Source organism: Callorhinus ursinus, unplaced genomic scaffold (genome assembly GCF_003265705.2).
Source record: "Callorhinus ursinus isolate GAN/ISIS: 27379988/994484 unplaced genomic scaffold, GSC_fseal_2.0 scaffold105, whole genome shotgun sequence".
In the NCBI taxonomy this organism is placed as follows: domain Eukaryota; kingdom Metazoa; phylum Chordata; class Mammalia; order Carnivora; family Otariidae; genus Callorhinus; species Callorhinus ursinus.
This window is the reverse complement of record NW_027397167.1, coordinates 909,919-932,811: the sequence shown is the minus strand read 5'-3', so window position 1 is coordinate 932,811 and position 22,893 is coordinate 909,919. Positions and strand designations below refer to the sequence as shown.

The window sequence follows — 22,893 nt, the reverse complement described above, 5'->3', positions numbered from 1 at the left end:
CTAGAATGCAAATATTAATGAGTATTTAGTAAGTGTAAATGCTTCACCTACATATACAAATTAGCCTTTAAGCAAAGTAAAAAATCACATGGTCTCTGTTATTATTGAAAAGAGCCAGAACAGTGGATAAAAACAGTTACAGTGTTAAGTGCCCCAGGTAGCTTCAGCCCTCTATCTCAGCTTTACCAATGTCCTCCTAATTACCAAAGATGGGGCTCCAAGAACTGCGGAGGGGTTCCCAATTCTCCCTCTTAATTGGCTTGAAGAAACAAATTGGGGATGAATCTCTCTCTGTTTCTGTTGACACTGGAGATACACTCAGTGCTCAACCCCACTGCTTTGGAGTATTAAGATGGTTTAAATACTAGAGACTCCAATAAACCTCAACAGATTCTTGTTTCTAAACTTAGTCCTTTATGTTTAGGCCTTTTTAGAGATACCCACCGTCCTCTTTTTCATTCCTCCTCCCCTATTCATCAGTTGGGCCAAGATTTCTTTTAAAAATATTATGCTGGATTATCTTTCTCTCAGAAGCAAAATTCAATTCTAGAATTTGATGGTAATCAAAATAGCCCACAGGTGAATTAAATGACCATTCAGCATCATTACTCACTCTATCTCTAGTGGCCTTTAGCTGAGTCAGGGAACATTTATCATTTGTTCCTTTTAGATCAGCTACCATCCTCTTTATGGGTAAAGTCTCAACTGATATTGTGAGAATCCACAGTGCACTTCCCATCAGTATTCAAATAGATTTCTCAAAACCTCTCTCCAGAATTGTAGCCTGTAAATAAAGAAGCCCTTCAAGCCATCAAGCCTATAATGGAAGATCATAAGACTTAGGGTCTTATTTTTTCTTTAAATTAAAAAAAAAAGACTTAGGGTCTTATTATCCCCTGCATTGTTCCTTATAATACCCCTATTTTATCTCTGATAAAACCCAATGATTGAGGATAGAGCTTTATTAGGACCTCAGAGCAATAAGTAATTTAACTTTCAGCACCTTTTTGATCCTAACCCCCAGACACTGCTGACATCCATTCTCACTAAAAGCATTTTTTTCCACTGTGATTAACCTATGTAGTGTATTTTTTAGTATTCCAGTTGATGAGAATAGCCAATATTTGTTTGCTTTCACTTGTAGGCATAGAAATACACCTGGATAGTAATGCCCCAGGATTTCACATAGAGTCATTCCCACTTTTCACAAACATTAAAGGTTGATTTTGATGATACAAAGTTTTCTGCAGGCTCTACTTTGTTGGAATACACAGATGATTTGCTTTCCTGCTCCCCTTCTCAGGTCTTTTCATAGAAAGATAGCACCAACTTGTTACAACTTTTAAACTTAAAGGGACAAAGTCTGTAGGGATACAGGAAAAAAAAAACAGTTTTCTGAAACCAAGTTTCAATGTTTCAAGGTTCAAGGGCATCTGATCTCAGGAATGGGAGCATATTTAGATTCAGATAGGTTTCATAGCATCCTAAACTTCCCCCAACCCCAAGCTAAGTGCCAATTATGAGGTATTCTCAGGCTAGCTGATTACTGTCAAAATTGGATTTCAAACTTCATTTTTATGGCCCAATTTCTATATGCTTTACTAAAAAGTTGCAAACTGGACCCTATTATTTGGAAAGATCAGGATGACCTAGCTCTTGAAACTTTAAAGAAAAGCCTAATAAAACTTTTGCCCTTAGATTTCCTAATGATCAACTTCCCCTTTTCCTCCTTCTATGTGTGAAGGAAGGGAATGCCCTTGGAGTACTCATCCAAAATCATCACACTGTCATTGTCCTAGAATATTATAGCCAACAACTAGACCTTGAGGCATGGGCACACCCTTCCTGCCTCAGAGCAACTCCTATTTTCCCTTGCATGGCAACAAACCCAGCATATAAGAGTATGCTGTAACTCAACCAATGAGAAGCCATCGCCACCCTACACAGTCACTTTCCTTCAAAGGGCTCTGATTTAAAGAAGGCCCTCCCATCTTCCTCCTTGTCTCATCATTAAGTATCATCTCTCTCCTTTGATCTCCCGACTTGTCTATGCTTTACCATAGCAATTGCAATTGCTCTGTTATTCTTGAATAAATCCATTTTGCTGGTAAAATAACTGGTTATTTTACTTCTAATGTAGTCAAAAGTGACCATGGCGTTAAGTTTGTGGATTGAGTTGTAGAAACAGGTAAAAAGGACATAAAGTACATTTTAGAAGCTCTTGAATATGAATATAAGATTTGTGATTTTTGTGAATCCAATAGGAAATCAAACATTATGGAATGATAGCATCATATTTACATTTTAGGAAAATAACTTGGGTAACAATGTGTAAGGATACATTTTATATTTGAAAAAGACTCAAGTCATGGCAATACTTAGGAAGAAATTTTAAAAAGCCAGAGGAAGATATTGGGAGATTGAAGTTGGCTATGAATCAAAAGTTGGGGGGTGAACTCCTAAAAATTAACTTTTTTCTACAAAAATTAATACTCCTACATAACCCTCTTTAGGAACAGGCTTGAGGTAACTTAAGTGTATTAGTAAAATAACAGTAATAAAATATTTGTGAAATATAAGTTAATGCAATATTAGCATATAATTTCAGTCTGTGCAAGGTCATATTTATATTTTATATGTGGTAGCAAAGACCTTAAGCTTCTCATTTCACTTAACATGGTTCATACTGTAACTACCTATTTTTTGTCTCCATGACTCTAAGTAAGTAATTTCTTTAAGTACAAACAACTTATTAAGTTCATTTAAATATATACATTTTTGCTAGCTGAACATAATAAAATAATAATAAATATATATACATTTTTATTTGAATGTACAATAAATTATCAAATTTTCTCATATTTCTATGCTGATCATTTAATCTCAGTATTTTTATTGAAAATTTTAATAATTCTATATAAAATAAGTCCCCTCAAAAAGTTTTATAAAAGGATGCTAGGATGAGATGAATTTTAGATGTCAATTATAATTAAGATGAAGGAAGACAGCAGGTAAGCTAATTTATAAACATCACATTGTCATGCTTGTCTTGCTCGTTACTTCACATCCTACTACCCATATTTTATACATCACAAATATATTTTTATATACCATATATACTTTTAAAAACATTTTATTGGGGGCACCTGGGTGACTCAGTTGTTAAGCGTCTGCCTTCGGCTCAGGTCATGATCCCAGGGTCCTGGAATCGAGCCCTGCATCGGGCTCCCTGCTCAGCAGGGAGCCTGCTTCTCCCTCTCCCACTCCCTCTGCTTGTGTTCCCTCTCTCGCTGTGTTTCTCTCTGTCAAATAAATAAATAAAATCTTAAAAAATATATTTTATTGGATGTCTAAGTTTGTGCTAACATAGTAACCATTGGCCCCATCTGGCTATTGGGCACTTAAGATGCATTTGGTCAAAATTGCAATGTGTCCTAATTACAAAATACACACGAGATTATGAAGATTTAAAATGAAAATGAAGTAAAAGATCTCATTAATAATTTTATGTTGATTAAATACAAAAATCACACCATGCCCATATAAGTAGAAATATGCACAAATATATTATATATCATTAATACCATTGTTAATTTCAGTATTAATTTTAATGTTTCAAATTTAATCAATATATTACTTAAATCAATTTCACGTGTCAAACATGGCTACTACAAATGTTTAAATTACTTATAGCTCACATTATATTTCTATTAGATAGTGCTGCTCTAGGGTGTTCTAATTAACCTAGAAAAGGAAAATAAGAGAAAAGACAGCCATGATTATTCTTTCTTGGCAGAGACTATCCCAAACTCTCTTGTCATGGCCCCCAGGACTTCCTTATTCCTCAGGCTTAGATAATGGGATTGAGCATGGGGGTGAGGATGGTGTAGAAGACTGCCAGAATCTTATCTTCTGCTGATGAACGGAGATTCCTGGGCCGAAGGTAGGTGTAGACAAAAGGTGCATAGTAAAATGTCACTACAGTTAAATGTGTTGAACAGATGGTGAAGGCCTTTTTTCTTCCCCCTTTTGAGCGCATGTGGTAAACAGCAAAAAGAACCTGTCCATAGGAAGCGGTAATTCAAAGGAAAGGAAAGAGGAGAAAGAGACTTGTACTCACACAAACCATGTCTTCGTAGACCCAGGTGTCTATACAGGTCAATGGCAACATGGCTGGCACATCACAAAAGTGATCATTGGCCCTGGACTGGTTGTAAGGAATATGGAGGGCACAGACAGTGTGTGCCAAGGAGTTGATAGACCCCAAAATCCAAGATCCTACGATCATTTTCACACACATCATCATATTCATGCAGATGGGATAATGAAGGGGGTGGCAGATGGCCACATAACGGCCATAGGCCATGGAGGACAGGAGTAAGCCTTCAGAACATGCCATGGTCAGGAAGAAGAAGCTTTGCACCCCACATCCAAGGAAGGAGATCCCTTTCTGGCCAGACAGGAAGTTGAAGGCCATCTTTGGGACAGTGGTGGAGATATACATGAGGTCCATGATGGAGAGCTGGCTGAGGAGAATGTACATTGGTGTGTGGAGCCGGGGATCTAAGCGTATGAGGTGAGTCATGACTGACTTACCCACTGAGGCAAGAACGAATATGAAGATGATATGGAACAAAAGAAGCAGGCTAGCTTGATTTGAGGGAAACAACCCCAACAAAATGAAATCATCCAAAGTCTGATTCCATTTCTCCATGAAATTGTACTTCTTTAACTCCTTTGAAAGAACAATAAAGACATAAAGCACAGAACAAAAATTAAATAAAACCAGAGCACAAAAAGGAACTTTTATTTTATTTTATGAATGTTTGTTTAGAATGAATTGCCTTTTTTTTAATACTGAAGCTTTCATAGAATCAAGTTTAATATCTGAATTGAATGTTCCCCTCCCAATTTCCTTTGGTAAGCACTACAACAAGTGATCCTAAGTATAAAGCCTAGTATTATAGCCAACAAAATTAAACAAGGTAACTAAAACATTATTCTCTCTATAACTCTTGGCTATGCACATCTCTCAGAATTTACAAAATGTCACAGGAATCTCTGTATTTCCCAGTGTCTGTCAATTTAACACAGCAAATTACAGTAGTAACTGGATTTTGTGACTCAAAAACTTTGCATATGCTAAATTCTAAGTCTTCTATTACCTAGTCCTTTTCTACATCTTTAATTTCTAGTCTTTCATCCCCAAATGGCACTACTGCAGCCAGGAAAATGCTCATACTCTACCTCTAATATACTTTTTCACTTCTGTGCCTTCTCTAAAAATGTGTTCACCACCCAAAATCACTATCCTTGAACTATAAAGGTATTGCAGACTTTGTAAAGTATTATTTGAATATCCTCTCTTCTGTCATGATGTTTCCATTTTCTTAAACTCTACAGAGCCCAAAGTCAAATGCACAGATTTCCATGCCTAATTTTCTTTTCTTGAATAATTATTACTCTTTTATAAAAGAGCTGGCTTAATTCCAAATTTTGGACTAGGTCAAATATTGGAGAGGATACTTATTTCCTTTTTCTGTACTTTAGTTTCTATACAGTAGATGGCAGCATAGTCAATCAATTGAAAAGCTGTTCTAGAAAAGCAGGTATAAGCGGGAAAATATTCTTGAAATTGTAGCTTAAACGTTTCTACTTACCCTCTTTGGGCTTAAGAAGAGTGGCAATATTAATATCCTGTATTAATTACTTAAAACAATCCAAAAAAGCCATTTCCTTTCTGGAAAATTTTTCTAGTTTGTAATGTCCACTCCCTTCCTTTAGAATTTTTATGTGTGACTCAACATTTTATAGCTTTTCTTTTTCTCTTTGTCAATTCAATTCTGGCAGTTTGTTCTTTTCTTCATTCACTCTCCCAAATATGCATAAACTGTGATTGTGGTACTTCTTATACTTCCAATATGTTTTATTTCTTCCTTTATCTAAATTTGGTGTGGGAGGGGAATTTATATTCTCTGTGAGCTCCTCTGTCTGAGGGAGACCCTGATGCCCTGTTACATCCAAGACTTCGGTAATATTGGGTTATTGATTTTTCAACAGTAAAGAAAAAAACAATTAATAGTTTGTTGTAATTATTCACATCTTATGACCTTAAGTCAAATGTTAATTCATGTAATTTTGGTAAAAATGAGTAAAACTGTGAAAAAGAACTTGTAATAAAGAAATGGGAACACATTTTTATAGTTATTTAGTTGACACATGCTACAAATAAAATGCACATAGGAACATAAGAGGTGCACGTTATCGTTGGACATGGGTGTTAGATGGAATCATAGATGTCCTTTGCTTTTTATAACTTTCTAAAAATAAAGACCAATGTATAAATATAAAAAATGCAGCCACCATAATTATAAAACATTCTTTATCTCCAACAATGTTAACCAATTTTTTACTGTATGGCAGTGCTGTTAAGTACTGAGGTTTTTTGATGATTAAAATATGCACAATTCTGCAATCATGTAGTTAAATTTAGTAAGTGGTATGGACAATAGAACAACAAACTCTTACTTGCAATCTAATGTTATACAGTGATTAGTACTATAAAGAAAAATAAAGTAGTATAAATGACTGAAGAGACAGGTGGATAAAAGCACTAAAAAAAAAAAACACTCTGTAGAGGCAACATTCACACAGATCTGGTTAAAAAAATTTAAACTTGAGTGAACAGCAGATAAATAGTGAAACCTATTTAGTTTTTCAGGACAATAGTGATGACACCAGGGTTTTTGAAGCACATGGTATTAGGGCAAATTTACAGGAAATACCAGACCGTGATAAGGACTTGGATTTTGTTCTGAGTGATGTGAGAAGTCAGTGAGAGTGGCATGATTTTATCTACATTTCTAGAAGTAATGCAATGTACTCTGGGTGATTGGAGATTTGCAAAGAGTACCTGTAGGAGACTAGTGATGAAGGAAACAAAACATTCTCAGAAGTAGAATATGGCAGCATTTCTATGTGGTGGTATTAAAGTTATTCAGAGGGGTTAGACTCTACACATTTAATGTTGATGCTTCTTCTTGTAACAATTTAATTCAATGATAAATGCACACCCCTCGGGATAGACTGTGGTTGTGAGTGTAGGATGCCTAGCAAACACTATTCTAAACCGTTATGATCTTCAACAGGGTGCTGATACAGAAACATCAGTAAAGTGGTTGCATATTCCATAATTTGTCCATGTCCATTTCCCTCACCTGACTTTTGAGCTTCTCCCTTTATACCGGGAATTGTCCTGATGTTAAAAGAAATTCTTAAAGCCTGGGCAAATCAGGACAGTTGATCACCCCTTTGGGGATGATGTTGTACTTGATTATCATTCTTTCTCCATGGCCTCATACTACAACTACTTCATAATGCCTCTCAACATTTTGTTTGTCTGATGAAATGAACCAAAGTATTGGTTCATTAATTAGAACTCAATTAATATAGGGGCGCCTGGGTGGCTCAGTTGGTTAAGCGACTGCCTTTGGCTCAGGTCATGATCCTGGAGTCCTGGGATCGAGTCCCACATCAGGCTCCCTGCTCAGCAGGGAGTCTGCTTCTTCCTCTGACCCTCTTCCCTCTCATGCTCTCTATCTCTCATTCTCTCTCTCTCAAATAAATAAATAAAATCTTAAAAAATGGAACTCAATTAATATAGAACTCCATTAATATAATAGTTCATACTCTTGAATGGTGGCCAGGTCACTTCAAAAATCAGTCTTTAGCACATGGGGCCTGAAAATTAGGAGAAAATAGCCTTTGGGGTACTTTCCTCCTTTCTTTGTTTAGTTGAAACTGAGGGGAAGAAATGCATCAACCTGGAGGTGTGTTTCTGATAACAAGTACTGAACCGATACAGCAGGATGTTTATGTACTCCACCAGATGGTCAATTTGTAAGGAGACATGTATGCATTTTGATTCTCTGCTGCATCAATTAGAGTTTAGAATGTTATAAAGGTTCTTTAATGATCGCTACAAGTTATTTATTTATTTTTTCCTAACTGAAAACTGGCATCTTGTCAGGCAATGGAAACCAATAGTTATTTCAGGATTCTGTACATCTGAGACTTAAAGACTTTAGGACATGGCACATAGAAGCTAGAATTCAGGGTCTATTTCCATTGATACCTGACAGATTTCTTTCCTGGGTATGGGGGCATATTTAATTCATTGCAATCATATGAAACACCACCCCCTTGTTTACATTATGGCTTGGAGAGTATTGTTCCTGTAGCTACAAATTGGGTTTACCATATGTCTCCCATGATCATCTTAAGAAGCACATTGCTGACATTTATATAGTTAAAAGGAAAAATAAATCCTCAACTTATGGACTTTTATATGTAAATGTGCCTATCCCAGATCCTAAATCACTTTGCAAAATTTACACGTCAAACACACTTTAAAAGTCTTAAAGACAATCAGCCCAAGACCAATAAGCAAATTGTTAGTCTGAGCCTCAGTTAACTCAATCCCATCAATGTTATAGGATGTCTGCAAAGATGGAATTGAGTTCTCTGTGTTTGACACATAGTCACTCCTCACTAGGTGCCTATCTCCTTTGTCCATTTCATATATTAACTATTGAGAAGCTTGAGGTCCAGAGAAATTAAGTGACTTAATTAAGGTCACACACACCACTCCAGGGCTACATACTGTATAATTATAACAGGGCCATGTTATATCTCCCTCTCTCCCTCTTTCTCTCTCTCTTTACATTTTAAGTTTACTCTTGGCTTTTCCAGTTTGTTATCAAACTTCCTTTTCTCTACACAGCAAAAAATATTTCCCTAAGAGAGAAAAGCCACATCTCCAAAATACTTCCCTAGGTATAGATAACACAAATCAACTTGATTCAATAGTATTACTATGATTCACCTTGTCTGAAGTTCTTGAGTTTGTATTTTGGCAGAGGATATTTTTATATTGACACTAGTGCCTGTTAACAGTCCACTGAACCATTAAAAATGTTTAAGCAGCAAACTTTGCTGACATGGTCTCTCAGGCTATGCCACAAGATCACATTACTGATCACTAAGCTCTGCATCAGATCAAAATTCTCTGACAGTGAGGGACTTTTCTTTATCTGCTAAAATTTATAAGAGGGAAATTACTAAGGACAATTTGTAACATCTGTCTCTCACTTCTCCTACTGCTCATCAATCTCTTTAATATAAAACCAATAGCCAGCCACATTTAGAGTCCTGTTGCCCAGAACTTGTTGGAATTAGAAAATAACTTAAACCCCCTAGTGAAACATTTTTTTCCCATTTCACATGTAATAATTAATTACAACATCTTCCTTTCCTATTACTTTGTCCAGTGAAAGCAGACTAAGACATTTCACACCTAATTCTCTCAAGTTCTACTGTTGGAAGACAGAAAGATGAGTTGCTATATTATATATGCAAGACTTTACATCATCAACCTCAGATATTCCTCTTTCTCCTGTAATTGATCCCTAATGTCCAAGTCCACAAGAGCCAAAATCTTAGGCAATCCACTTGACTTTGCTTATTTGGAGATGCACTCAGTTCTGGACCTAGATAGAACAAAGCAATCAACCCAATCAGTGCAGTTGCATTTTGCCGACCAGAATTAGACTGAAGAGCAATGCATTTGATTATTCTAGAACAGTATTTGAGAGCTATAAGAGATGCCAGATAATGCTTTCTGAACTTTGGTAAATTAGAGAACTAAGGATTAAAGAGATGCAGTGACTAAGTGACTTAGTAGGTTAAGCATCTGCCTTTGACTCAGGTCATGATCTCAGGGTCCTGGGATCGAGCCCCTTGTCCAGCTCCCTGCTTAGCAGAAAGTCTGCTTCTCCCTCTCCCACTGCCCCTCCCCCCACTCATTCTCTCTCTCTCTCCCTCCATCTCTCTCAAATGAATAAATAAAATCATCAAAGAGATGCAGGAATTATAAGTGCTCAGATAAATAATAACAGAACTAGTATAGGGACAGTTTCTTATCTACTGTCTACTGAGATGCAGAGGGAATTACTGGTGGTAGTGAATAAATGAAATTATGCTTTGTTAAAACACTTTGTTCTGTTTGTAGAGGTATAAGACTGTTGATCTATGAACACATTAATCTGGTCAGGTGTCCTACTGAAGTGGCAAGCTAACTCTTAGATACAGTGCAATAAAATGAGCATTTATACTAAGAAAAGCCTGGCAGGGACCATTGATTAGAAAGAGGACTGGGGAAAATTACTTAAAATTCTACATTGTTGTGAAGTCTTTAAAGTTGTTCTAATGGAGATTATAAGAAATAAATGGGGGATATATGTCAAAGGTTTACAAGTACCTGCTGCAGAAAAGGCACAATATATTTTAGGATCTCTTTTCTCATTCAATCCACAGATTTGTAACTCAAAGAAGTGTGCATTAAAAGTAATTTTTAACTCTTGCTTTTATTTAAAATGGGGCATTTATCCTAGTAAAAGATGGAAGAATGTTATTTAGCAAGATATTACTAAATAAATATCAGTATCTCATATATATCAGTATACATTATATCTCATATATATATTAGTATACATTTATCTATATATATGTATATGTGTGTGTGTGAGAGAGAGAGAGAGATGGCAAATATGATGAAATACAAAACTGAAGAAATTAATTACACTGTTTTACATTGATGATGGAATAATTGATAGACACAAATATTTTGGTTGTTACTGTCTTTTATCAAAATATCTATGTCTCCCTCTCTTGTGTTGTGGTACTCTGCTTTTAACTGGCCAAAACTGCAAACCAGATAAACTCCACTCTCAAACTGTTATAAAACTCACAAAAATTCATTCAAAGAAATTAAACACAGCCGGAGAAATGGCAGAACCATGCTGACAAATCTCACTTCCAATTTATGAACACATATTTTAAGTTGGTTCCTCTGCAATATCATAATTTGGCCATATTTTCTGCAGGATTATACCAAACTAATAACACATACCTCTTCTTCTCTGCCAAACCCCAACACACTTTCATATTCCTGAACTCAGATAGAAAAAGAAAATAAATGTATTAAGAAAACACAATCAGACAAACCATGAGAGACTAAGGACTCTGAGAAACAAACTGAGGGTTCTGGAGGGGACGGAGTGGGGGCATGTGTTAGCCTGGTGATGGGTATTAAAGAGGGCACATACTGAATGGAGCACTGGGTGTTATATGCAAACAATGAATCATGGAACACTACATCAAAAACTAATGATGTAATGTGTGGTGATTAACATAACATAAAAAAAAAGAAAACACAATCAGAACTGAAATTACCCTACTACTAACTATATCAGTCTCCCCCACTATTGATGCATATAATTAGTCTTGTTTCCTGTGACGGTACATGAAATGACACTGTTCTTCCCCAAACTCACTCCTCTCCTTATGCACAGGACTCATCTCCTCTCACCATCTCCTCTTTCCATTTTCCTCTCTGCTGGTTTACTCTCATCAGTGCATAAGCATGTGTTCTTTAGAGAAAAAAAAAAAGACTGTAAAGGATTGGATCTTGCCCTTCAAACTCATATAAAAACTGGAAACACTGACCAGAGACTGAGCATATCTTTTTGCCTGTAGAGATGGGAGTTGCTCATTATTCAGGTGGAGTGGTGGTGGGTATTATGGATAAAAGGTTGCAGATTTGTGATCATTGAAAAAATCCAGGATGAGAAGAATAACTATGATGTTGCCTCTATGAAGTGTAAGGGTTCAGAACAAGTTGAGAGATTCTTCACAGCTCCTTAAGGGATGACCAAGTTTTGGGTTCTGAGATTATGTGAGTACAGGGAAACTTTGTGATGACCAACACCGTTTAAGAGAATACACTGAATGGTTGTGGAAGTCTAGGGCAGGGAAAATGGACTAAATGAGCCACAACATGGATTAGTATAACATCATTATTGTTGGTAATGGCTACATGGCTAGTCAGGGATTTGGGGAAAAGCAATATTAAAAATGGTGACATTTCAGGGATAGGGACATTGTGAATATATCCTTGTGCTGTAAGTGCTCACTTCTGGATAGCATAACTTCACAGAAAGCCCTGATAATGTAGTGGAAATATTTACTCTTCCTGAGATATGCCCATCTCTTTCTCCAGACACTCTGGCCCTTACTTTATCAACCCTTTTTCATAGTGACCATAGGGGCTTGAATGGAGTCAATACATGAGCTCAACTAAATAAACTTGGATACACTAAGGCTGATTTGGTTTATATACAATCTCCCAATAAGGTAAATCAAGGCATGCCACTGATATGTTAATATTCACTGAGGAAATGAGCCAGCCACCTGGGGCAAGATAATTATATTAGATTCTTCAATTTTATGAGAGGCAACAAATTTTTCTCTAACGTATGGGCACATGTTTTAGCCTTTTTATGTGATAGCCTGTATATTTGCCTTCCTATACAATAGCTCCTTTCAAGAACCTGTTTAATTTATCATTCATGGGCATAAATAGTACCTTACCATAGAATTCTATAATATATGGTTGCTGGGCAGCACACTTTTTATTTATTTATTTATTTATTTATTTATTTATTTATTTATTATTTGTTTGTTTATTATTTATGAAGAGGAAAATTATCAATGGACTCATTCCCATGAAAGCCACTGTTTGTTTGTTTGTTTGTTTTTATGGCATACCCCATCACCCAGAAATATCTGTCTGGACACAAGAGTGGAAATGCCTGGTGAAATCTCAGTTATAGTGCCAACTGGGAAAAGCATTCTACAAAATATTTTTCTACAGGCTATAATATTTAGTGTCTCCTCATGCTGTTTTCCCTTACCAAATAAGAGAAGTAAAAGTGACTGTTTTTATTACTACACAAATAAACCCACTTAAATATGCATTGAATTCTGTCCCTGGGACTTTGGGTCATTGAGGTGTTCAGTCTTAATGTTTAAGGAAGAAATAAATACTCAGTTACACAGATCAAAGCACTGGATCTAACTGATTGGAACTGAAACTCTACATAGTCATTTAGTGCTTCTTACACTGCTAAAACAGAAGGTTGAAAATAGAGTTACTATACTGCTTGTATTAATTAATGTAAATTGTCAGAGGTAAAGTATATTGCTGCTACCCCAGGGACAAGGATTAATATGTTTAGGATCCAGAACATTTTGTGGAGCACTGTTAATTTTTCCTTGATCGGTGGTCCTAAAATGTTAAAAAGAAAAAATTAAAAATAAAAAAGACATTTGTGAATCTTAAAAAAAAAAAGATTCACATCCAAAAGAAATGAAGATTAGAATTATCTTACAATCTTAGCCAGCTAAAATGTTGTCAGATAATAAACAGAACTTGAAATATGTGGTTAAAGAGGGCAGTCAGAATTAACCAAGGATTTGTATTTAGCTGTAGAAATAGGGTCTGTACTATATATACATATTTATATTGTTTAATGATTTCCCTCTTCACCACATGAAGAGTACTGGTTGTGGGTTTGATTTTATGTTTTATGTGCGAATACAGACAAATTCCTATCATCATGTGTTAGTTGAAAATATTTTTCAAATTCTATTAAGATTTCTTTGACCCATGTGTTATTAAAACTGTATTGTTTACCATCTAAATATTTAAGGGTTTTCCAACTTTCAATGTGGTCCATTTTGGTAAATGTTCCATGTGAGCTTGAGAAGCATGTGTAATCTGCTGTTGTTGGATAAAGTAGTCTGTAGATGACAGTTATATCCAATTGATTGATGGTGCTATTTAGTTGAACTATGATCCTACTGATTTTCTGTCTGCTGGGTATATCATCATTGACAGAAAGCTGTTGAAGTCTACAACTACAATTCTATAAATTCTATAGATTTTTCCAATTCTATAAATTTTTGCTTTCACATATTTTGGCACTTTGCTGTCAGGCATATATACACATTAAAGAGACAACCCTTTACCATTATGCCCCATTTTATCCTTGTTAATTTTTCTTGTTCTGAAGTTGGCTTGGTGGCTTGGCTTGGAATTAATAAATCTACTAATAAAGATTTCCTTTCATTATTTAAATATTATATATATATAGATGTACATATATTCATCCCTTATTTTTAGTCTATATGTGTCTTTTTATTTAAAAAATGAGTTCCTGGGCACCTGGGTGGATCAGTCAGTTGAGCATCTGCCTTTGGCTCAGGTCATGATCCCAAGGTGCTAGGATCGAACCCCACATCAGGCTCCCTGCTCAGCGGGGAGTCTGTTTCTCTCTCTCTCCCTCTGCCTGCCACTCCTCCTGCTTGTGCTCTCTGCCTCTCCCTGTCAAAAAAATAAATATTTTTTTAAATGAGTTCCTTGTAAACAAGTTAGGTTTTGTTTTTTGATCCACTCTGACAGTCTCTATTTTTTTTTTTTTTTTTTAGCAGAAGAAAGGCTCCAGTGGATCCCAGGGTGTCTGCAAAGAAAGCTACCAACAATTCTTCCCATCCCCATATATACATGCTGCTTCTTCATCAAGTGCTGGAGTTGATTTTCCTTTCATTCTGAATCTTTTGTCTTGCCTTGACCAATAGAATGTGGCAGAAATAAAGCTTTGCTAGTTATGTCTAGCCTTTAGGTAGCGTGGCATGTTCCATATTTATTATTTGAGACATGAATCAGCACATTAAGAATTTCAGATATAGGTGCCTGGGTGGCTCAGTTGGTTAAGCAATTGCCTTCAGCTCAGGTCATGATCCTGGAGTCCTGGGATGGAGTCCCACATCGGGCTCCTTGCTCAGCGGGGATTCTGCTTATCCCTCTGACCCTCTTCCCTCTCGTGCTCTCTCTCATTCTCTCTCTCTCTCAAATAAATAAAATCTTTAAGAAAAAGAATTTCAGATACTCTTTTGGTCATAGAAAGTGAATTCTGGTCATTTCCCATTTTTTACTACTTATAAAAGCCATCCTATCAGAGGCATGAGACATTTGAGTGAATTCATCTCAGATTTTCCAGTCTATTCTATTTTCCTAGCCAACACCACATGAAAGATAGATGAGTCTGACCCAGCTGAATTTGTTCCATTTACCTGACCCCCAAATTATGAGCAATACTGTGGTTGTCTTAAGCCACTACATTTTGATGTGTTTTTCTACAGATTGAGATAAGTTAAATCGAAGCTAAGCAGGAGAAACAAACACATATTGATATCATTTTGCAATATGTAAATTCATGTTATAATTTTAATATATGAAATGAAATCCAATGTGAAAGGTAATAAAATGAGTAATGATCACTATTTCATCATTAAAATTAATTTCAAAACAGCTACAATCAAGGGCACCTGGGTAGCTCAGTCAGTTAAGTGTCTGCCTTCAGCTCAGGTCATGATCCTGGGGTCCTGGGATTGAGCCCCACATGGGGCTCCCTGCTCAGCATGGAGTCTGCTTCTCCCTCTCACTTGGCCCTCTCTGCCATTCATGCTCTCTCTCTCAAATGAATAAATAAAATCTTAAAAAAACAAATTGAAGAAAATAGTAATGTAGAATAGATCATTATTTTACACTATCATTTTATTTTATACTAATAATTATTTTTTTAGTTTTTATTTATATTTCAGGTAATATACAGTGTAATATTAGTTTCAGGTGTACAATTTAGTGATTCAACACTTCCATACAACAACTGGGGCTCATCACAACAAGTGCACTCCTTAATCCCCATCACCTATTTAACCCATCCCCCGAAAAACCTCCCTTCTGATAACCATCAGTTTGTTCTCTAGAGTCTATTCTTGGTTTGCCTCTCTCTCTCTCTCTTTTTCCCCTTCACTCATTTAGTTTCTTAAATTCCACATATGAATGAAATGATATGGTATTTTTCTTTCTCTGACTTATTTAACTTGGCATAAAACTCTTCAGCTCCATCTATGTCTTTGCAAATGGCAAGATTTCATTCTTTTTTATGGTTGACTAATACTCATCTTCTCTCTCCCTAAATATATATTGTTAAAGATAAATATTGTTAAATATATATATTGCTAAATATATATTTCTTCTTTATCCATTCGTCAATGGACACTTGGGCTGTTTCCATAATTTGTCTATTGTTGATAATGTAGCCATAAAGTACCCTACAATCCAGCAATTGCACTATTAGGTCTTTACCCAAAGAACACAAAAAGACTGTTTTATAAACATCAGGGTGCACATATCACTTTGAATTAATATTTTTGTGTTCTAATCATTATTTTAAATTCTTGGAACATTCACAGAGATTGTCTTGTTTTAGGCCAAAGAATGATACAAACATTAAACATTCTGTTTTCAAGGTAGTCAAATATATCAATAAAATACATCAAACCATGAAACTTAGAACATTATAAACTGGTGATGATGATGATGATGATAAAGAAGAAGATAGATTAGATGATGGATGGATTTTTATATAGATATAATTGTAGATAGAGAGACAATGGAGAGACAAACAGACTTATTGTGTGAGACATACTATGAGGAGAGAAAGGGTACATTACCTGCAAAAGGAAGCCATGTCAACAGAGCCTTTGACAGAACTCATTTCCTTTATCTATCTATTATCTATCTATTATTTATCTATTATCTATCTATCATCAATTTATCTATCTATCATCTATCTATCATCATCTATCTATTTATTTATTTGTTTTTAACTCATTTCCTCTAGTAGAGACTAGGCAGTCTTCAGAGCCCATAGTGGTTGGACAGGAAAATACATTGCTCTTGCAATTTGGTTTTCTGTCCATTCTGCCACTACCCAAACCCATGAAATCAGGGGAATATATGCCTTGGGGCCTCCCAACTGGGAAAGAGAGGTAAAGAAGGAGGAGAATAATCATGGAAAATAAGAAAAATAGATAAAGGTCCAATACAATAGAACAAACATTTCCCGCTAAAAGACATTAGAATGTATTTGTCCGTAGACAGTGTGGAAGCAGAGTGGGTGAAAGAGGAGAGTCCTGGTGATGAGTATAAATCCTTCAAGGAGAAGGCAATGAATTTTAGTATAAACTTTTGGAATATTATTGTGATGTATTTAAGACAATTTGATTATGTTGAACTTTTTTCTTTATTTTTGGAAAGTAACCATAGTAACCAAAATGTTTATTGCTTACAACCTTTGTAGAAGATTTTTAAAAATTGTATACAATTGACATATAATATTGTGTAATATTAAGGTGTATAAATTAGTGATTTGGTATATATATATATTGCTAAATATTTACCACAGTACAGTTAGTTAACACATCCTTCAACTCACATAACTGTCATTTTGTTGTTGTCATTGTTATGCTGAGAACATTAAAGCTGTACCCTTACAGCAACTTTTGAGTATACAATGCAGAGTTTTAATTATAGTCATTATGTTGCACATTAGATCCTCAAAATGTACTCATCTTAAAACTGAAAGTTTGTATTGTTTGACCAATATCTTCTCATTTTCCCAGTTATTCAGTCCTTGGAAACCACTATCTACTTCTATTTATATGCATTCATGCTTTTAGATTACACATATGAGTGAAATCATATAGTATTTGTCATTCTCTGTCTGACTTATTTCACTTGTATGTCTTCATAGTCCATCCATGTTGTCACAATTTTTATAACTGAATACCACTTCATTGTGCATGTGTGTGTGTGTGTGTGTGTGTACCAATATTCTTTATCCACTTAGGTGTGTCAGTGGACACTTACGTTGTCTCCATGTCTTGGTTAAGGTGACTAACTTTAGCAAGTTTTAATGAAAACAATTCTTAGACACATAGGTACATAGGATCACATTTCCCAGGCCTCCTCTGAAGTTGGATGTATCCATATGACTCAGTTCAAGCTGAGAGGATGTGAATAGTAGTACCATTTTCTTATGCAGACTGAGGCTGTCCAGGCAGGTTGTCACAAGCTATTTTTTGGCTAGCTGGCTGGATGGATGAAAAGGAAGTATCCTAAATAAAGTCAGGAACCCAGGAGCTCAAAGGCTTTATAGTGAATGGTGGAGTCACAAAATGAAAGGAATAGGAATGAGATCCATTGCTCAGAGAATTGCTCCTATCAGTGATTATATAGTATATGTGTGGATCTAGACTGCATTATGTCTTATTGGTCAGTTTCACTATATATACATATAATCTTACATATTAAACTTGAAAATTATTTTAAATCGTTATTTTCTATGTTTCTTCTGTCATTTGTGAACAAGATAAAACCTGTTCAGATTTTAAATTAACAAATTATGCAATGAGTTGTCTTTGTGTTAAATGCTTTCTTAAATAGATACCAAAGAAGAGATTGATGTATAAAACACCCTGTCAAATTCTTTCACTTCAATTATTTATACTGTATGTAAGTGAAAATTTCACCTAAACCTTGGCTTTTTTATCATAAATGGAAAGATAGAATCTGTAAAAAAAAAAAAAAAAAACAGAAAAAATCCAATATTTCCTTGAATTATTATTTTTATGTTTTTATTTCCTACTTTTAGCAATTTTTATAGTGGAATAAATTACTTCACACTCCATATGCCATGGTCAGTTAGATGATCCTCCACATCACAGTTCAGTGAAGAAGGATACTTCAGATTTGGCATAATTTTTATCATAAATCCAAAGAAAAATCTATCTTATATAATTCATAAGTATTAATCCCAATGGAGCATATGTGAGCAGACATGAAATAGCTTATTTTCATATATATTAACTATTTACAGATGAAAAATAGGGTACTCTTCTTCCCTAGTTCCTTCTTAGAATAAGTTACTAGAGATATCACAATGGAAAATATATTCCAGTAATGGAAAACTCGTATTTTTTTAATTTCTTAAGATGTCTGAAAAATACATGCACATGTGTACCTACACACACACACATACACACACACACAACACGGAGTTAGTAGAATAGGTTGATTTACTTTTATTTTTTTAAGATTTTATTTATTTATTTGAGAGAGAGAGTGAGAGAGAGAGAACACATGAGGGGGGGAGGGTCAGAGGGAGAAGCAGACTTCCTGCTGAGCAAGGAGCCCGATAGGGGACTCGATCCCGGGACTCCAGGATCATGACCTGAGCCAAAGGCAGTTGCTTAACCAACTGAGCGACCCAGGTGCCCTGGTTGATTCACTTTTAGAATTAAATTTTAGATATACTTGAGGCAAACTAAGATTTAGCAAATTACTTGCTATCTTAATTTTGTTTTCTGGTGAGAAACAAAGATATTAATATATAAACTATGGGGTTGTTTTAGTGATTGAAAGTAACTGTGGGGGCGCCTGGGTGGCTCACTCATTAAGCGTCTGCCTTCAGCTCAGGTCCTGATCCCAGGGTCCTGGGATCAAGCCCTGCATCGGGCTCCCTGCTCCGCGGGAAGCCTGCTTCTCCCTCTCCCACTCCCCCTGCTTGTGTTCCCTGTCTTGCTGTGTCTCTCTCTGTCAAATAAATAAAATCTTAAAAAAAAGAAAGTAACTGTGTATATATTAATAAATTAACAGAAAACCTGTCCCAAAATATATTTTCAGCAAACACCTAGTCAAAATCTTATGTTGTGGGGCGCCTGGGTGGCTCAGTTAAGCATCTGCCTTTGGCTTAGGTCATGATCCCAGTGTCATAGGATGGAGCACCAAGTAGGGCTCCTTGCTTAACAGGGATCCTGATTGTCCTTTTCCCTCTTCCCCTCCCCTCTGTTCCTGCTCTCTCTCTCTCTTTCTCTCTCAAATAAATAAATAAAATCTTGAAAATATATATAAAATCTTATGTTGTGTTTCCCCTCAATTATTTTCTAAAATATACAATGGCTTTATATATGAAAAGAACTTTGATACTTAAAATTCTTTCATGGGTTTTAGCATAATTGCTTGCTATTCAACTACTACAGCCTCCCTTTTAATCTCTTTTGATGAGAATTTAATGATTAAATTTTAATAATCTTTATATAGGTAAGTGAGCTTTATAAAAAACCAACATGTTTTATACTGCAAGGAGTCCACAGTAAAGGACAATTACTGATTCAAATGTAACAGGGAAGAAAAACATCAAGTAAAATTTGATATATGCTATAGTAAACGTTTCTAAATGCACTATACAGGTACATAAACACAACACTCCACACAGCTTTGGTCATCAGGACAGGCTCCTGTTGAAGGGGTCTTGAAGGACAATCATAACTTAGGCAGTTTGACTGTAAAAGGAGCAAAGCAGACAGAGAGGAGACAAACTTTGGAAGGTTGTGGAGGTTTGAGATAAAGCAAATGTTTCAGAGAGAAATTTGCATAACAGAGAATTGGTCAGGTCACATGGCTCTGGCAATTAAGTTTATTTTTCTTCTTGAAATTTATGAAGGGACAGTGAGTAATATAAGTGAGGAGTTGATGCTCATTGATGCATTTTAAATATGTCATTCTTTAGGCAAATGGCAGCATTTAGGGTGGAAAGAAGCATGGTCTGAAGATACAATGGTTATGAGGGTTAAGAGGTTAGTGCAGTAAATTAAGTTCATAATGCAAAGGACAGTGTTAAATAGGTGGGTTCAAGGCACTTTCATAAAGTCTTTGGATCTGTTTGAATGGTTAATCATGTTCTCACATATATTAAGCTTTCTCTGAGTTTATTTTCATTTTATTTCGGCCTAAGTATTTGAGAAGTCAGAGTATAAATGAGGTAAAAGTGTTTAGTCATTTGAAAAGGCAGGTTGAAGGATTGTTTCCTTTGCAATAAATATTCCCTGTTTTAATTTTAACTCTATTTTGAAAATTTGTAAATGTTTAGCTTCATCAATATTAACACCATTTACTTCCTACAGAAAAGTAGGCAGCCATTATGTATGACAATAGAAGTAAAGAATGACAAACACTGCCAAAATTAACTAGAATGAGGAGGTCCATATGGATTTTGGCTCAGTAGGTTAAGTGTCTGCCTTTGGCTCAGTTCATGATCCCAGTCCTGGCATCGAGTCCACCTTGGGCTCCCTGCTCAGTGGGAAGTCTGCTTCTCCCTCTGCCCTTCACCCTGCTTGTGCTCTCTTTCTCTCTCGAATAAATAAATAAAATCTTAAAAAAAAACAAAGAGCATTATGATAGGCATAGACCACTTAACATTAATATGTATGTTACAGAGAGGCCCTCAGGAATCTGTTCTATTCTTGGAAGTATATTTTATTTTGTTTGAGGTATATAATAATACATCTAACTAGCGGATATGAAATAGAAACAGTTTGATATATCACCGCTTACACCATGTGTCATTAAAGTGTCCAAAGTAAAAATGCAAAACTGGATTTCTCAACAATTTAATAGAATTCAGGTAATATATTTGACACTGCTATTTGCTTAGAATGTTTCTGAATAGACTGAAAGATAGATATTAAGGATAGACAGTCAGAATGACAAATAATCTTTAGTCAGGTAGATATTCAGTATCAAAAAACATTATATGAATTAGACAAAATTTAGGTATTTTTAGCTAAATAAAAAAGTAAGACCATGAGAATATTAGAAAAAAGTGCATTATTTCAAATTTGAAGTCTGGAAGTCCAGAAGAATTTTGGGAGCAGCGAAATATATTAGGAAGGGGAAAAAAGTAGAGCATAACCAATAACTTTTGAGAAACTTATAGATAATTATATTTCTAACCAGTCCTTCACTTCTCTACTGTCACCTCCTAGAATTTACCCTGGCTCCCCCGGATGCTTCAGGAATACACTTCCTGGTCACCACATTTGCAGAGTAACCCACCCTTCATGCAATCATACTTCAGTAAACGTGAAACTTTCTCAATGTTAAATCATTTCATGTCACTATACATCTTTATGCTACAGCTTAAAATGCTTCCTTAATAATTGCTTAATTAAAAACAAATTTGAAGCAAATTTATTCTGGATCCCTAGGATCACATTACTCATACATCTCCAGGGTCTTTTTTTAAATTGATTGATTGATTGATTGATTTTGTGTCTTCCCTATGGTACACAAGTACATCTAGTGTCTGCTCCCTTGAACTATAAAGGTTTGGGTATTTTATAAATTCAACCCTTTACTCATTTTGGTGAAACATACCTCACTAGTTCCCAAAATGACCCACTGAAGTGAAGCTTTTAAAGATCTCAAAAAGGGGTCCTTTTTTGTTCCCTAGAGGTTTATATCACTTGACTTATAACAATTTATAGCAGGGGGAAAGAATCAAAAAACAAACAAATTCATAAATAAAAGTGCCCCTCCCCATACAGATTAAGAAAAGCAAAATTATTTTCAAAAGATAAGTGAATGCTCTGTTCTTCCATAGGAAATATTTTGAAGGGTCCTTTGATTAATTAAGATATGACTACAAGACTTGGTCTGAGAACTGAAAGTAAAAACTTAACAGTATTAAACTCTTCTCTAAATTAAGGTATACAGGTGTAATGATAGTGATACCATACAGACTTTCACTGTGCTAGTGCCACAAAATGGGAAGGGGCAGGATGGTACAGGGAATTATTACAACAGGAATTGAGTAGTGATTTAGGAAAGCACCAACCTGGAGACATGTTAGAAGAAAGGGAGAAAAAGGTCAATGAGGAATTTCCTGTGATCAAGGATGGGCATAAAATTCAGGAATAGGTATGTTTAATTATTTTCCTTCTGGGTTTTCTATTGACTGTCTACCTGTAGATACATTGGCTGACTCATAAACTTCATATTTCTTTTCTGGGAACTAAAGAAAGTATTTTTAAAGTTGTTGCTTGTGACGTTTGGAAAGAAATAACTGGAAATCAGTGAACTAAGTCACGAATTCATTGTGACCAGTTGGGAGATAGCTAAAAGTCTTGTGCATGCATTAAATACAGTTCCCATTAGAGTGATTGCCATGGTGTACATTTGAAAACTAAATTAATAAACAATATTGTGGTTTTCCTAGGACTTCTAGGTAAGGCAAATTATCCAGA

At 35.4% G+C, this 22,893-nt stretch overlaps 1 protein-coding gene across 1 annotated transcript; it reads right to left on the bottom strand.

The window, feature by feature from the left end:
• Nucleotides 1–3,779: 3,779 nt before the first annotated feature.
• On the bottom strand, nt 3,780–4,714 carry LOC112809862 (olfactory receptor 2L13-like). The gene is given in 2 exon segments (XM_025853237.1): nt 3,780–3,853; nt 3,856–4,714. Coding segments are annotated over 2 exon segments (933 nt in total).
• Nucleotides 4,715–22,893: the final 18,179 nt, after the last annotated feature.